We start from the raw sequence: 17,053 nt of genomic DNA, 5'->3' as shown, positions 1-17,053 counted from the left end.
GTGCTAGATGAATAAAGTTGTATTGTATTGTATATGAAAAATCCAGGACGTTCAGGTAGAATGCTTAGATCAGGCAGGGGGAATATTTTCAATTACAAATTAGGCTAAACTTTGGTCAACAAATTTTGAATAACAAATACCCTGTGGGGTAGCTCACTGCCTTTTCACACCTTCTTCCTTGGGCTAATGTACATTAACAAACCAATTATCCCCCGACACACCATCCCTCCCTGGTCAAATTGACAGCTATCGCAGTGTTGGGTAGGTGCAAAACACTGGTAGTCCTAGTGTTAAGGGCCTGTTCCTACGACAAAACACATACATGAGTCTTGTGTAGATTAAAGTGTGGCCTCCCCAAGTGCTACTGTACCAAGATGCCTAGCCCAAGACTTGCCATTATTTTAGCTTTTTTACATTTTTCATATACCTGACATCCACTGCTAGCTTCCCCGGTGAGGCCTGCCCAAAAATTAAATACTGAAATTCATGTCTCCTATTTCTCTATTTAGAGAATAAATAACCAACTATGACACATGAGTTCAACAATTGCAAAATAACCAGAATGCATTGTGTTGACAATTTACAATTGTGGTGGGTAAAAAAAAAAAAAAAGTGAGGTAACTCTAAAATCTCAACTTTGTTCTAGCATAAAGTCACCAGAGTCAATATAGATTGTAATTAGCCTCCTACCCAAATTAGCAATTGAAGAGTAAAAGGTGCACATATTTACAAAGAAGGCAAGTGAACCAACAGAAAAACAAAAAAACAAAATCAACTGTGGTCTGCCTACCTGTTAGTGCTGTAGTCAATTCCACCCACTTGCTTGCTGGCCTGCAGCAAGTCAAGAATACCTGCCGCACTGCCACTTTTTTTATTTATTTTTGCGTTTAAGTTGCGACATTTACCCTCGGGCTTGGCATCTGTGTCTATATGTAGAGTTTCTTCATCTGAAGAATCAGCGCTCTGAATCTAGAAAACAACAAATAGAAAGTGCGCAGACCTCAAAACAAAAAAAATCAAATTGATAAATATGGAAAAAATATGTAACTAAAACAAATGCAAATAGCCATGTACAGAGTAATTTGACAGTGAGGAAAAACTGTCAGAAGCAGATAGTGTTAAAAGAAAAAAGTATATATGTCCTTTGACGACATTATCTCAAACATGGATGGATATACAAATTAATGTATGTAATGTATACGACCATAAGGCGCACTTTAAAGTCCCAAATATTCTCCAAAACAGACGAGACAAGGCACCCTTTAATGCGGAGCGCCTTATTATACGTATAGACTTAGATCTATAGATCTGGACACGCATTATTCTCTTGAGCAATGCGCCTGACCACCTTGGAGCATTTCACAGTGCATTTTAGCACCCACCACTGGTAAAGTCTGAGACTATAATGCAACGCAGAATTGACTGACAAAAATTCTGTGAACACGACTGTTGGTGATGATTTGAGATAGTCAGCTAGAACAGACCAGTATTTACATGCGGGAGAAAGCTGGACAAAAGGGCAGCTGTCCACGATGTCGTAGTCTTTCTTATTGTTAATGTTATTGAAAGACTCCAGAATGCTGTGCAGTACTTTTTTGTGTTATTTATTTTTGGGATATGAATGGCATGAGAGAGGCACGTTTTGTGTTAATTGTATTTCTTTGTTTCAATTGTTTGCTTGTATGCTGTTCAGTGGATGTTGGGTGACAGTTTTGGTTTTCATTTAAAACTGTGACTGTAAGTAGTGTGGTGACTAGTGACGTCCACCTCGGTTATCATCAATGTCTAATGATGGCTGGCTGTGTTGTCACAAAAAGCACAAAAGCTGCTTTAGCATTTGTAGGACTACTGACACGTGACTAACAGTTTAGCCTTAGTGAGTTGTCTTTCTCAAAATACCCATTATGGCATGTGCCTGATAGTGCGGTGCACCCAGTGTAAGTGTTAGAAACCGTAATAGCACGTGGAGTGTATTTTCATACGTTCTAAGAGATGTACGCGAATAATTCTTCTCTTCTACTTTTACCATGACCAACTGTTGGTCTGGTGAATGGATAGTCTTATGTTGACCCCCAAATACAATGAGTTACGACCCCGATATGCGCTGGGCCTCAACATAGTTTATGTCTGGTCAGTAATTCTGACAGGGGTCCTCGGCTGCTCAACGGATGCAAATACAGCCAGGGGTCCTGGTTTAAGCGAAATAGCGCCAAGGTGCAACATAAGGTTGAGTCCACACCTGTTCTCGTCTTGAGGGTTTAGGATGACCATGTAGGGCAAGTAGGACGAGAATGCATATGTAACAAGGGGAACTGGATATTTATATTTTTAGTTAACCTTCCCTTTAAGAAGGGAAGGTTCAAGAAGGGGGGAACTTTTCTTTTGGGGAACTTCTGGCATCAGCTGAATTGACGCCAATAAAATATTTTTCCAACCACTGGTGTGTCCCTGAAGTGTGTTCAATCATCAATCCAGCCTTGCTTGGCGACCTGTCCGAAGGGAAGCTGGGCCAGACCCACACATCAACAGCAAAATATACCACACACACACACGCCCACACACCCACACACACACGCACACACACAACTGAGACTGCACCTTTTACCTCGGTGAGACCTATGAACATGAAAATATGATATCAGTAGAGCATAAATGTCTTAAAAATGTTAAAATATATATAGGTCATCTATGCATACTCATCAGCCCAATTGTACTGTATACAGATTTACCACGTCGGGGCTCTAGTATGACTTGTTCTACTGGTTGCGCTGGCGCTCAAGTTAGTTGTGCTGAATTTTTTTCCATCACATTCACAGAGCTGCCAACCTATAAAAAAATCACTTCTTAAGCATTTATCTGAATTTTTATATTTTTTAAATTAAAGGAAAAAACACACACAAATCCTGTTTGAGAGGTTACATTTGGTGCACCAAAACAGCATGCTAAACAAACACAGCAGGAGTGCCCGAGTGAGAGTTTTATATGTACTCAATATTAAAGAATAAATCATTAAAAAAAAAAAAAAAATTATGACCAGTAAATTGCAGCAGCAGATCTCTTTTGGATAAGCTTATGTTCTGTTATGTAGTGAAAGTTGTTGTATTTGTTTTGATATATCAGTGTTTGGTACAATTAGAAAATATTATCCACATGTCTTTGGGGCTCTTTAGCGGAAACTGCAAGTAACTGCTTCTAATGCGCCTTTTGTTTTTGTTTTTACAATGCGGAAGTGACTGGCACTATAGGAGACAGACGATGACAGCACACATTCTCAGCCATCATAAGAGATCACAATCGTCCTTTGATTTCAAGGTTGCATCGCCGGTGCGTATAATTTACTTGTGCGTATCAACTTAATTGTTTCGTTTTGATTTATATTAGCCGTCAGCAAGTAGAAAACTGGCCATAGCATTGTTTGTACTTTGTTACAAACTAGAGAATAGTAAAGATGGCGTCTCGGACGCTTATTGCATTGTTTATACAGCACAATGTATTATGCCATTTTTCCTACATTTAGTAGATGTATAATTATATTTTTTGTCTGATTTTTACAGTTTTACCCTTATCAGTAAACCTGCTTTGACACATCCACGTCTGCAGAGTCATTGCTATAAGGAAGGTGTTACTCGCTATAACGGCACACATACCATGTGCCACAACAATGTGAAAGCAACCAAAACATGGATGATCTTTTGAAATGCGACCTTTATAAGCAGCTCGTGACTGATCAAAGTGTTTGTCACATTAAAGCTACTACTAAGTGTCACAAAAGCGAGAAAAGATGACGGACATTATTTAAAATTTAGTTGTAGAAGCGATGACATAATGGACATAATGCACACCTACACACACACGACACAAGCACACGCACACAAATTACTTATATTCCTACTGGTAAGTAACGTGCTGGTAGTTTGTGAAGTTTGTCAAATATAAAATTGTTACACTGGTGACTAATTGTCATTACATAATCTTGCAATCAAAAGCACAATTTATTCTTTTTTCCTATTGTGTGTGTCTAATATGTTAGAATGTGAGTTCCTAGACCATAATCCAGTATGGAAGATCTGAACTTTTGGATCTCAGAAGTCTATATCAACTTTATGCCTCAGTGAGACCAGAGTTTATTCCAACAGAGATCCAGCGGGTGCAGCGATCTGGTGGAACAGTCACCAACCGACCTCACAGGCTTTGTAGGCGGAGGGAGAAGCGTAGATGGAAACAGGGTGAGCGGTGGCTTGCGGGCTAGGCTATATGCTATCCTGCACAGACCGGATCCTTAGAGTTTTACATATGACTCTTCAATAAGATGGTTATGGCATGGCAAATGGAAAGCTGTGTGATGCTCTTTACAGAGACTTGGATGGATATCAACGTTCATGATGCAGCTATCAAGCTAGTAGGTTGCACCTGTGTATTTAACATGATCAGAACACACTCCTTCGAGATCAGGAGTATTTGACTGTGTAGTGCAGACTATTTAACATGTCAAGAGAATTTTCTGTCAACATGACGATAGGTGTTTACATATCACCGCAGTTACATTAGCATGTAAAGAGTTGTAATCAACTGTAAACAATCTGAGGAAACGAGGGCTGCTTTTTTCACAAGTAGAGGAATTTTCCTAAAAAGATATATACCAGACCCGGTTTACACTAGCATACCAGTGGCATATGAGAAAGAAGCATCTTCACAGCTGACAATATTGCTTTGGAAATTACCTCAGCCTAGAAACCCATCAGGGCAGATACAATGGGCAAATACTGTGCAAGTCTGGAGTGATGAAGCCACTTTAGTGCTTTGAGCAAACCAACTGTGAAGTGTCAAGTAGGGCGCTGATTTTGATTTTATAATTCACATCCTGGCCATTGTACATTTTTGCACAGATAATGTACTGTCAACCAGCCTGCCCTGACCTTTTATTGTACATTGAATTAAAGCACAATCAGTAAATATCTTTATTGCATTAAACTGAATACATGTAACTTGTAGTCAATCGTATAAAATCCTTTAAACCATTGCCGGACAGCACAGTGCGTACAGGTGGGACAACATGCTGGCTTACAGCAAGGCCCGGAGAGACCTGTGCAAGTGCATAAGGGAGGAAAAACATTGGTCCAAACAATGCATTGAGGGACACTACAGCGCAGCCATGACAGAATACTGCCTGACACCTTAAATCAGTTCTATGCATCCTATGATCTACAAGACAGCGAAGACATTGGCCAACCCTCCCAGTCTGAGGTGGGGCAGCAACATAAACACTCACCCTACAGAGTCATCAGGGAAAAAAGTTACTTGAGGAGCATCAACATCAGTCAGGCTAATGGTCCAGAAAGGGTGGAAGGCCGGACATTAAAGTCCTGTGCAGACGAACAGGGGTATTCTTTAGTGTTGTTCAGATACCACTTTTTGGGTCCTGATACCGATACCGCTAACAGGCTGTGCAGTATCGGCCGATGCCGATACAGTACCGATACTTTTGAAAAATGAAAATATAAGCACAAATTTTCTTGTAATTTTAAGAATTGCATACTCACTTGGAGTAAAATTATTCATTCACCATGCGCAAAAAGGCTGTCAAATCTTCAACATGACCACCGAACACGATCAGAACATACATGCTCCGATCACTTTATATGAGTTATGGTTTTCTTTTTCATGTACACTGGGTCATAAGATTACATTTGATTGAAATTTGAAGCATATTTATGTTTAGTTGTGCATATGAAAATGCATTTTTTTAAACCCCCAATTGTTTTACATTTTGTACTAATGTGCATGTTCTTTGTATATAGAGGTCAGATTTTGTCAATGGAATAATTGTCCCATAGCAAAGCTAAATTTATTAAAAATTTAATTTGGAGACCAATTATTGTGTAGATCTTGAAACTCAGTACTGTGTAGTGCAAATATTATTGATGAGATGATAAATATTAAATATACATTTGACACCAAACCTCTTCGTCATGATGACGTCAGCCATTTACGTGTTCCGGTCTGAGAGCGTCTGCAAAATTGCTAGTGTAGCCGTCATCTTATTTTATGTCTTCGTATGTATTGATTGAAATACAACATTTCTCTTCATAGCTGCTGACTCTCCACCCAAACACAGTTCTAACCAGACATCTGTTCAAAGTCGACTGTTTGCACACCCATCCAGAAAAGGTCACCATCTCAGTAGAATTAGAATTAGAATTAGAAATCCCTTTATTGTCATTGTACTCAAGAGTGCAACGAGATTAGAGAGCTCCCCTCTCCAGTGCAATACAACAATAATACAGACAAATATATAAATTAGATATATAAGAGAGTGCAATGGAAAATAATACTGAAGGGTATATAAAAACACATCACGATGCTGTTCTGCAAGGTAAGGGTGGTCTCGTGTGTGTGTGAGAGTTCAGAATAGAGATGGCTCTCGGAAAGAAACTGTTTCTCAGTCTATTTGTCCTCGATTTGATGCATCTGTAGCGCCTGCCAGAGGGCATCGGGTCGAACAGGTGGGAGTTTGGGTGGGTATTGTCTTTGACGATGTTGAGAGCCCTGCTGAGGCACCGGGCGGTGTAGATGTCCGACAGTGAGGGGAGAGGGCAGCCAATAATCCTTTGCGCTGTTTTGACTGTCCTCTGGAGCCTCACTCTGTCCGCCTCAGTGCAACCGCTGTACCAGGTGGAGACACAGTACGTCAACAGGCTCTCGATGGACGAGTGGTAGAAGGCCAGCAGCAGGAGTAGGTGCGGAAGTTGACTATGTTGACTCACCCCGGCATAAAGAAACGGTGTCGTCTATGCCGGTGTTGACAGGGTGGTCGTCCGCCAGCTTGTAGTCTTCGGACGCTGCTGGGACTGGCTGGGGAACTGGCCCAGGTTTGAGATGACGCTGGTTCTGCTCCTTGTGGTGTCCGGATGATGAAGGATCTAGGAGTTGTACTCTCGCATGAAACCACAACTGGCAAACACCATGACTTCTCGTGATCCAATTTGGAAAACGCTTGGTCACCTGGACATAAAGAAGGCAAAGTTCTGGCACCATGGCGACGGTTGAAGTAGTGAGCCTGTTTAGCCTTTTCGTTCTCATCTGATTCCTCTACATCTGTCCTGCTGGGCCACTTAGGTTTGAGGTTCTCCTCCAACGTTGGAAGTGTCGTTCGAATTTTCCTCCCAATCAACAGCTCAGCTGGGCTGTAGCCTGTGGTGGAAGAGGGTGTACCTTTATGACACATGAGCGCCATGACAGGGTCCTCCTGCTTCAGGATCCTCTTAGCTGTCTGCACTGCTCTTTCTGCATGTCCATTTCCTAGTGGATGATGAGGTCTGGACGTGTAGTGTTGGAAGTCAAGTTGTCTAGCGAACTCCTGGAACTCAGCACTTGTAAACTGGGGACCACTGTCACTTACTATCTCACTTGGAATGCCAAATCTAGCAAAAACAGTTTTAAAATTTTGGATTATTTGTGCACTGTAGATGACAGATGTAATATTTCAATGAACCTTGAGTAGTAATCCGAGATTACAAGGTAGTGATGTTGCTTAAATTCACATATGTCCATGGCTACTCTCTTCCAAGGTTGCTCCGGAAGCGATGTGGATAGGAGTAGCTCCTTTTGTTGAGTGCTTTTCATTTCGTAGCACACCTGACATGATGTCACAAGCTTGCTTATTTCTGATGAAAGTCCGGGCCACCACACGGATGAACCCGCTCTCTGTCTACATTTGATGAGGCCTTGATGTCCCTCACGGACTTTCTGAAATACTTCACCTCTCATTGATCGTGGCACAACAATCCTACACCCGCTCAAAACTAGACCATCATGCACTGACAGCTCTGACTTAACTTGAACATATGCTCTACAATCTACTGCCACTTTACTGATGTGCTCAGGCCATTCTCTCTCTACTAGTCCTGCAACACATTGAAGTTTAGGGTCAGCGGCTGTTGCTACCCTAATTTCATCCAACTTGCCTGTAGATGTCGGAATCCCTTCCACCACACTAGCCACATAACAGGCCACGTCGCTGTGCATTTTGTTCACAGTGATTACGTTAGGTAGCGGGCTGCGCGACAACGCATCCGCAACAATGAGGGTTTTCCCAGGAGCATATTCGTTGATAGGGTTGAATCTCATTAGTCTCATGAGAGGACGCTTGCAACGTAATGGTACATTGTCCAAGCTTCGATTGTTGATGAGAGGTACAAGCGGCTTGTAATCAGTAACCATCTTGAACTGTTCCAGTCCATTAAGGTATCTGTCGAACTTCTCGCATGCCCAGACATCAGCCAATGCTTCCTTTTCTATCTGTGCGTAGCGAGATTCTGCATCGCTAAGCCTTCGGGAGAAATAAACTACGGGTTTCCAGTAATCCCCATGAAGTTGCAGTAACACACCACCCAGTCCATAACTGCTTGCATCAGCCGACACAGCTGTTGGCTTCCCCACATCGTAGTAGCAAGCACCGGTGCAGTTGTTAGCAAGTCCTTAATGTTCTCAAAAGCTGGCTGACTGTTTGAGAGGTTTGGAATATACCTTCCTAGGTAATTTACCATTCCCAGTATCCTCTTCAGCTCTTTCAAATCAGCTGGTGGCGACAACTGCCGAAGAGCCTCCACCTTCTCTGGGTCTGGCCGGATGCCAGACCTGTCGATGAGGTGTCCAAGGAATCGCAGCTGGCTCTGTTCAATTCAACACTTATCTTTGTTGAGCTTCAGGCCAGCATTCTCTATGCGTTGCATTACCTTCTCCAAGTTGTCATCATGCTCCTTCTCAGTAGCCCCGTACACCAGGATGTCATCCATGAAGACCTCAACTCCTTCAAGGCCCTGTAGAGTCTCCATCATCTTCCTGTGGAAGATCTCTGGTGCTCTTGTAATTCCAAACGGGAGGCGTTTAAAGTTGAAGCGTTCCAAAGGGAGTGATGAATGTTGAGAGCCTACAGCAGTCTGGATGGAGAGTTATCTGGAAGAACCCGCTGGCTGCATCCATGGAAGAAAAGATGACATCAGCTGTGGGCAAAAAGTATCGTTCTCTTTTAACAGCCTCATTCAGCCTTTTGAGGTCGACACAGATGCAGGCTTTTCCTGAGCTTTTTTTCAGGACTGGCACCATAGGTGCACACGAGTCAGTGGGCTGTGTAAACCTCTCTATAATGCCATTTTGCTCCATCCTCTGTGACTCTTCTTTCACCTTTTGCAGGATGGGCAGAGGAATACGTCGCGCTGTGTGTACAGCATATGGCTGGGCATTGTCTTTTAATTGTATTCTCACCGGTTCCGTTTTTAAAGTCCCATGTTCACCGTATGCTTGTATGTGGCCTCTGTTGGTCACCATCTCATCTACTCTCCTCACCAGGTTCATTTTCACAGACATTGGCCGGAAGTTATTCACCGTGCGACCACAAATAAACTGCGAGAGGGTAGGTTTTGCCTTTATAGGTAACTGTGCTTTGAATCTGACCTAAGCACTGCAATTCACCACCTGGGCTATCAAGTGGAATGTCAGTACGGTGCAGTTGTGTTTTGGGGATGACCGAGTGATAGGTCTGTTCGCAGATGACGTTCACATTTGCCCCTGTGTCAATTTTAAATTCTGCTGGTGTAGAACCCAGCAATAACTTCACGGCCCATTGCGATGAAGACCCATTTGCTTTTCTCACTGACTCAAGGAAATACGGTTGCTATTGCTCCGCTTGCTCTCTGTGCCTTCACTCACCGCTTTTTTATTCCTACACACTCTGCTCCAATGTCCCACTTTGTTGCACAAGTTAGATGTGGATTTCTTAGCAGGACACATTTTACCCTTATTATGCATGGCATTTGCATATTTCCCACATTGTCCATTACAGCCCTCCCTTTGCTTGACGAGTTGCTTGGTGCGCTTTTTAAATTTGTTGGTCACTTCATGTACCATCCCAGTAGCTTCTCCGTGCATGCTAATTTGGGACGTCACCTCTTCACACTGCCTGACTGTCTCAATAGGCAGCGCCAGCGTTAGGTCGTTCGTCAGCTGCAGTTTACGTGAAACTTTGTCCAATATTCCCACGACGATCCTGTCTCGAATGTTCTCCTCTCGGGTCGCGCCGAAGTCACAATGTTTGGAGAGTTCGTACAAGGCCCGAATGAAAGTCTCCGCATTCTCGCCCGGCCGCTGTGCGCCATGGTGGAAGCATGCACGTTCATGTATCACATTCCGTTGTGGCACAAAATATTCATCGAACTTGCCGTCAAAGTCATTTCTGTGTCCATCTTCGGCGAATGTATATGAATTGTAGATGTTCTCAGACTCGCTACCCATGGCGTTAATCAGGTTGCTCACCTGCACCGCACCATTTTCCATGTCGAGTTTCGTAGCGGTCCTATATCTCAAAATCGCAGCTTCCAGTCCGGCCACTCTCCAGGCTTATCAAAGGGTAAAACTGTCGGAGGATTAAACAAATATAGCACCAATACATGACAGTACAAATAAAGGCCATACTGCTGCAATGCAAGATAGATTGGCGCAGAACATCTAAGCAGCCTCGAAAGGAATTACTTCAGAGTGAGACACTTTTTTTAAATCAGTACGGCGTGACCTGCTTCGTGAACGCGGGGCACAAACCAACGATCACGAAAACGCATTGTCTGAGATCTCGATTTCAGTCCCAAAATGATCAATTCTTCATCCCTAGACTGCAGTGCGATCCCTGTTTCTCTGTGCCCTGTATGAGGAGCGTTTCCCCTGCGTCTCCTGATCATCGTTAAGCGGCAAGCAGGAACCGTTTAACACACGCACGAATCACATTAACCAATACCTTCCTGATCGAGTACAATCATATGCATCATCTAGTGATCTAGGTCCCTTAGTTTTATAAAGGCAAACTGTGCGCGGCATTGCCGTAGTGACATGCAAGCGGAGTATAACGACGACTTTAGCATGCTCGCGCTAGCTCAAACTTCGAACTTTGAAAGCACATAGAAAGACGAGTATATCCAGACACAAAGTAATGATTGACATTTCCACCATTAAAGTAGTAAACGACGTACTGTGTCAACCAAAAGCAACATACCTTTTCTGTCACGAGGCAAAAATCCAGCAAACACCAAACCCTTTGAGACACAAGACTTCTGGCTCTTGACAGCAAGTCCTCCACCCCAAAAACAGTCTCCAATTAGGAGAGGTGTCATAATAGTGACCTAGTCGACACATGACCATTAACGCTAACAATGGATAAGCCTTCTCCTTGTATTTTCCCTCAGCGTGCGGCTCACTGCGTTTGAAGCATGATACCAATGTTGATAGCTGATATCGGGACCATATTGGTTGGTACTCGCCTATCCGATACCAGCGTTTTAAGGCAGTATTGGGACCGATAACGATACTGTTATCGATATCGGAACAACACTAGTATTCTTGGAAAATTTTAAACTCTCTCTGCAGCTAGCCACAGTCTGTGTCATTTGGCTCAATGATTACCACCTTGTCGCACCAAATCCCATCATAATGAAATATTTTGATTCATCTTATCTTGAAACTCATCAAAATACCTCCCAATGGCGAGGACAGCCACCAGTTTTCCTACAGGGAGAACCAAGCCACCGATGTTGCAGTCTCCATCGCTCCATGCAGCCATTTCTTATCTGGACACATTAGGATGCTTTTGATCAATTTCTGTTCCGCTTTCAATACACTCATCCCCCATTAATGGATATCCAAGCTTCGCAACCTGGGGCTCCCCACACTGCTCCGTTCACGCATTAGTGACTTTCTCATCAACAGGGCACAAGTAGTGACAATATAGAAGATCATACATCATCCACACTTGACCTGAGGACAGGTGAGCCACAGAGATGTGTGCTAAGTCCAGCTCTTTTTACCATCTTCACACATGAATGCATCGACATCCATGCCTGCAATGGTGTACAGACAAACAACCTGGTCCTGAACACCAGCAAGAAGAAAGATGTCATTGTGGACTACAGACCAACCAGAAGGACAGCACATGTTCCATTATTCGTACATGGGGAGGTAGTGGAGGACATGGACAACTACAAGCTCCTGAGAATCCACGTAACAGCTTACCTCACCTGGGCCACAAGCACCTCATAACAAGACAAATAGACCCAGCAATGACTCTTCTTTCTGATAAGGTTCAGAAAGGCTGGTGACCTCACAGGCCTCATGGCACATTTTTACATGCTGAAAGCATCCTTCTCAGCAAAACCGTCTGGTGTTACGTTACAGCTGCACTCTGGCTCGCACCATGGGCTTGTTGTAAAAGGCAAAGTCATATGTTGGGTTTTTTCAGTTGGCTCTCTCCATATCGCCACTGCAAACTATTCCTCCATCATTCCCTGCAAATGTTTTTAGTTTGCTGTTCTGTGCCTCTGTATTGATCGGCAAGCTGGGAGCTGGGCCGTGCTTGATGTGCCTGCAAAGCCTAGTTTCGGCACGGACAGGCACTTGTGTCCCGCGGTCCACTATGCCAACATGCCAGAAACATTACCTGTTGCCTCTTTTCTTTCTGTCCCGCCTTCCGATTACCTATACCGTCAGACCAAGCTCTTGGCAGCAGGACCCATTGATGGGACGGATTTGGACAGTGCCAGACTTGTAGTTTGGTCACTCACCCGGTAGTCAGAATCCCGCCTAGAAGCGTTGATACCGTAGCGCCGGTGCTGCCCTCCGGTTGGTCACGAGTAGCCGCGGTAGGGGGAGACCTAACCAGTCGCCAATACCCCCCGCGGTGGATCCTGAGCCGAACGTCACTGGGCCGGGGTGCGCCCTAACGAATGGGGGGCGGCACCCTCTCCAAATATCGACTTAGAACAAATCTATCTAGGAATCTAATATAGCGACCATCGTTAACGATAAAAATGTTGTGTAACTTGATCTTGGCATTATGGTCCTGACCTTTCATTATTTAACTTACCTCCCCTAATTTCACAACCATATGGGGTGCCCTATTTCTCTCAGTTATGGGTGCTATTTCTGTATTTAACACATACATATGCTCACGGTAATACTGGGCGCAGGCATGATAAAACATACGTTACTTTAAAACATACGGTACCATGCATGCACGCTAAAATGTACACTAGCATGCATGCTAGCGCATAGTTTTAAAAAGGCAACAGGAGCAAAACTAAGTTTGGTTGTCCTTTTTTGACGTATTGAACACAGTGTCAGTGTCAGTCTCGTTGCCGTGCAAGCGTCCAATAATCCATTGACAAATTGTGGCGTATCTCAATTGGCGGTGCATCGCAGGCTTCCTAAATTTGTGTTAGCCATCTGTCATCCATCATTCGCACTATCTGTGTTGGCCTTCTGTCATCCATCCTTCACACACCGCTTACAACTTCAGTTTGAACGCCCTGTTTAAACTGATGTCCAACGGTTGGAGTTCCTTCGTCAAGCTTCACGCAATGATAGCAAGCCACAAGTTCATGTGCTGCGCTTGAGTACCTACTGGGGGCGTGCCTTTAGCGTCCTCTTTTACGTTGACATGCTGTCCTCAGTCACATGCGCTTTTCCTCTATAAAAGCAGTGTGTCAGCTGGCAATGCTCCCAGTCATTCAAGCGAATCACTCATGAAAGTCACAACATCAGTTACAGATTTTGGAACTCGATGCACACACAATACGCACCGCATTATTAGGCGCCCCGTCCAACTTTGGAGAAAATGAAAGGCTTTTTATTGCACTTTATGGTCGTGAAAATACAGCAATAAACTGACAATATTCAACAAAATTTAACATTGAATTAGTCTGTTTTGCATTTTTTCTGTTGTATCTCTGTAAATGTTTTTCAGCACAGAGCAACATGCTACTGGTATCAGATTTTCAGATCATCAATACAATTTAAAATGACAGCATCAAATCATTAGCAGTTACATACCTTTGACACCAAGGGCTTGGTCTTAGTTTTTTTGGTTGGTTGAATTGGCCTTTTGATTTCTGACAACACTGCAAAACAATAATTAGAACTAAAAACAGATCAACTGTATAAAATGTTTGGTTTCATTACACTGTTTTTATTACACATCTTCATAAATAATTGGTGTAATCACTATAATTTTCAAGTCATCAGTCATGAGTTTTTTTCAAATTTCCTTTCACAAATCTCAAAATGATAACAGTATTTTTACAATAAGTAATTACAACAAATAACTCAAAGTCAGTATTAAGCTCAACAACATTTCAAGTTATTTTATAGGCTGTAAATAACTCAAAATGGTCCAATGTTGAATTTATAGCATAATAAGGCCTTATAAAATACAATATTTTTGATTGAAATAACTTTTGAATAAACAGGCCTAGTTTTGTGTCATGCTTGATATCACTTTAATATGCCTTGCATCCATTGAACTTGTGAACTCTAGGACAGTTTTAGGTTTAAGCACACTTGCAAACTTCTTGAGGATCCTACACTTTGAGGTTGGTGGGACTCCAGGGGCACCAGCGGCTTCAAATACATTTTTGCTGTTTTGCAATCGCTTTTTAGCAACTTCTCTCAAGATCCGATGAAGTTGTCTGCCAGAAACCTTTCTTATTTTCTTATATTTCTTATTTTCTTAACTGCAAAAACTCGCCAGTGGTCTAAATCAACAACAGATTTCTTTACAATTTGATCACACATAAGTTTTTTGGAACTATCCAATGTTTTCATACCCTGAGTAAGGCACTGTCATACACTTTTTAGCATTGTTTTTCTTCCCCATATCGCTTGAAACCTCTGGCCTGCTTAATAATGTGGAACATCACTTTTTAACGGTTTTCCTTTAATTGGGCTCACCCGAGAGAATCTTTACCATAGGTGTCTGAGATTTATGTCAATGATCAACAGAGCGTTGAGACACAATGTCACCCATGAGTTGAACGGAAAAACAAAACAAAAAAAGGTTTTTGACTCTTGAATCCAAATTGCATAAGAATTTGAAACACAGTGTAGTGTTTTTTTTAAAATTCACAATCATACAAAAATTCGATGGATTGATTGTACATTTTATGAAACTGCCACCAATTTACATAGTACTTGACTTATTAATTATATATATGTATATATATATATATATATATATATATGTGTGTGTGCGTGTGGGGGTGGGGGTGTGTGTGTGTGTGTATTTGTATGGCTGCAAAGTGACCAGAAACTGAGTTTTAACGCTTCATAAAATTTAAATTAATATCTAAAGTTAACGCTAAGGCTTGTGCATGTGCCACCTAGCATATACACACACATATGTATGCAAATATATATATATATATATATATATATATATATATATATATATATATATAGTGTCAGTGAACTGACACTGGAAGACTCACGACACAATACTCACAGGAAATGTCTCTCTTTATGGTGTTCTTTTTCCGTCGAATTGGGAATTCATCAATCTTCAGTTCTCCCTCATCCGAGACGTATTCATACTCGTCTCTCACTGGCTTTGGTTTGTCCTCTTTTAGGTTTTGCACTGTCCCAAAAATATTTGCGTCAGTCTGAGCGGTCTTTGGGCTAAATAGAAAAACACAGGATAAAGAGGAGCTGCTTAGCTTGGCACTAACTTGGTACGTGAATTGGCCAAAACTCCTATTGAAGATCAAAGCCAAATTTAAAAAATATATCAATCTTGACATGCAATTGATCAAAATGGATTAATATTGTTAAGTTAATGAACTCTTCAAATAGTGGCGTGTTGATAGTTACCTGCTTTTATAGTTTTCACAGAGTGATGTTAACTTCATTTTCCCTAAACATGCATGCCAACACACTCTTTAAAACCCATTTGAAGACACATTTTTATTCTTTAGTTTTTGACTCAACATGAGACTGTCATTGTTATGCTGTTCTTCTGTTATCTATTGTAAATGTGTTTCTGTGTTGTAATTTGTGTTCTTATTCCCTGCTAATTTATATTACACAATAGAAGCCCTTTGTTACAGCTCCATCTGTTGTGAAATGTGCAATAAAAATATAATTGTATTGTATTGTTGACAGTGCTCACGACTTATTAATTAATTTTTCCTTCGACTCACTATATATACATATATATATATATATATATATATGTATGTATTTGTATGTATGTGTATATATATGTATGTATATGTATATATATGTATGTATATATATATATATTCATATACATACATATACATATATATACATATACATATATATACATATATATATATATATATATCAATATATACATATATATACATATACATACATATAAATGCTTGTTAACGGCTTAACTATTATGCAAGAGTTTCCTCAAGTCGGCCGGTAAGTCCACTTTGAGCGGCTGAACGGCGCATGCGTAAGCATCGGGTTTTATTTCTTCAATGGGAGGGAGTTTGTGACGAGTAGGGCAGTGATAGGTCGAATTTGCTCCGTTGTTTTTTTTAATTTATCAATACCATTTTTTATTGATATCACTCACCCAACTATTGCGATACATATCAATATCGAATTATCGTTACAGCCCTAGTCTTAATTGCCTGTATTTCAGAATTGGTTCAACATGAAATATTTCCAGCGAAGGCATGACATTTGTCAAAGTTAGAAATTGTGAAATGTACAAAGGTTTAAAAGAACAATTCAGTAGACTCAAATTTTAGTAAAATATTTGAGCCTCACTTGAAATCTGAACCTGAGGGAGGCGGATATTTCGCACCTCGACCTGTCCCCAGCAGATAAAAGGCCTTGCCTTTATCTCTCTCACTCTCTTTTCACCCATTCACTCCCTATGTTCACCCCAACTCTCTCTTTACAACTCTTCAAGATCGCCCAAGAGAACAAACTCTATGAGGGCGTTTTGGATCCCAAATTTCATTTTTGCGAACTTTTGATGGTTTGGGATTTTCCCAATAACTCCCACCGTGGAGTGGCTCCTGGCATGAGCACTGGTTCCTCACCCACCACCACGCAAGAGGCCGGTGAAGCCATGAAAATACGGCTTTTGTGAGCGCACGCTAAGGCCACGACCCCGCTCCGCTCCATCCTTGATCGCACAAGGTCACGTGAGACCCCACCAAGCTTTGCCTCCTTCCAACTGCCATGTTTATTCTACTTT

General features: G+C 41.8%; 1 protein-coding gene across 3 annotated transcripts in view; it reads right to left on the bottom strand.

The window, feature by feature from the left end:
• phf2 (PHD finger protein 2) overlaps window positions 1-17,053 on the bottom strand; it is a 169,440-nt gene that overhangs the window by 46,109 nt on the left and 106,278 nt on the right. For all 3 annotated transcript variants that reach the window (XM_088309286.1, XM_088309285.1, XM_088309284.1), the window contains 3 exons: window positions 15,317-15,489; window positions 13,870-13,937; window positions 791-969 (listed from right to left, as the gene is read on the bottom strand). In XM_088309286.1, coding sequence (XP_088165412.1) covers window positions 791-969; window positions 13,870-13,937; window positions 15,317-15,489 — 420 coding nt within the window. The remainder of the gene's footprint in view (window positions 1-790; window positions 970-13,869; window positions 13,938-15,316; window positions 15,490-17,053) is intronic.

This window comes from Idiotropiscis lumnitzeri, chromosome 11 (genome assembly GCF_059441095.1).
Source record: "Idiotropiscis lumnitzeri isolate Australia: NSW breed Sydney's pygmy pipehorse chromosome 11, RoL_Ilum_1.0, whole genome shotgun sequence".
Lineage (NCBI taxonomy): Eukaryota > Metazoa > Chordata > Actinopteri > Syngnathiformes > Syngnathidae > Idiotropiscis > Idiotropiscis lumnitzeri.
Note: the sequence above shows the minus strand (reverse complement) of the source record. Positions and strands in the feature narration are given on the sequence as shown.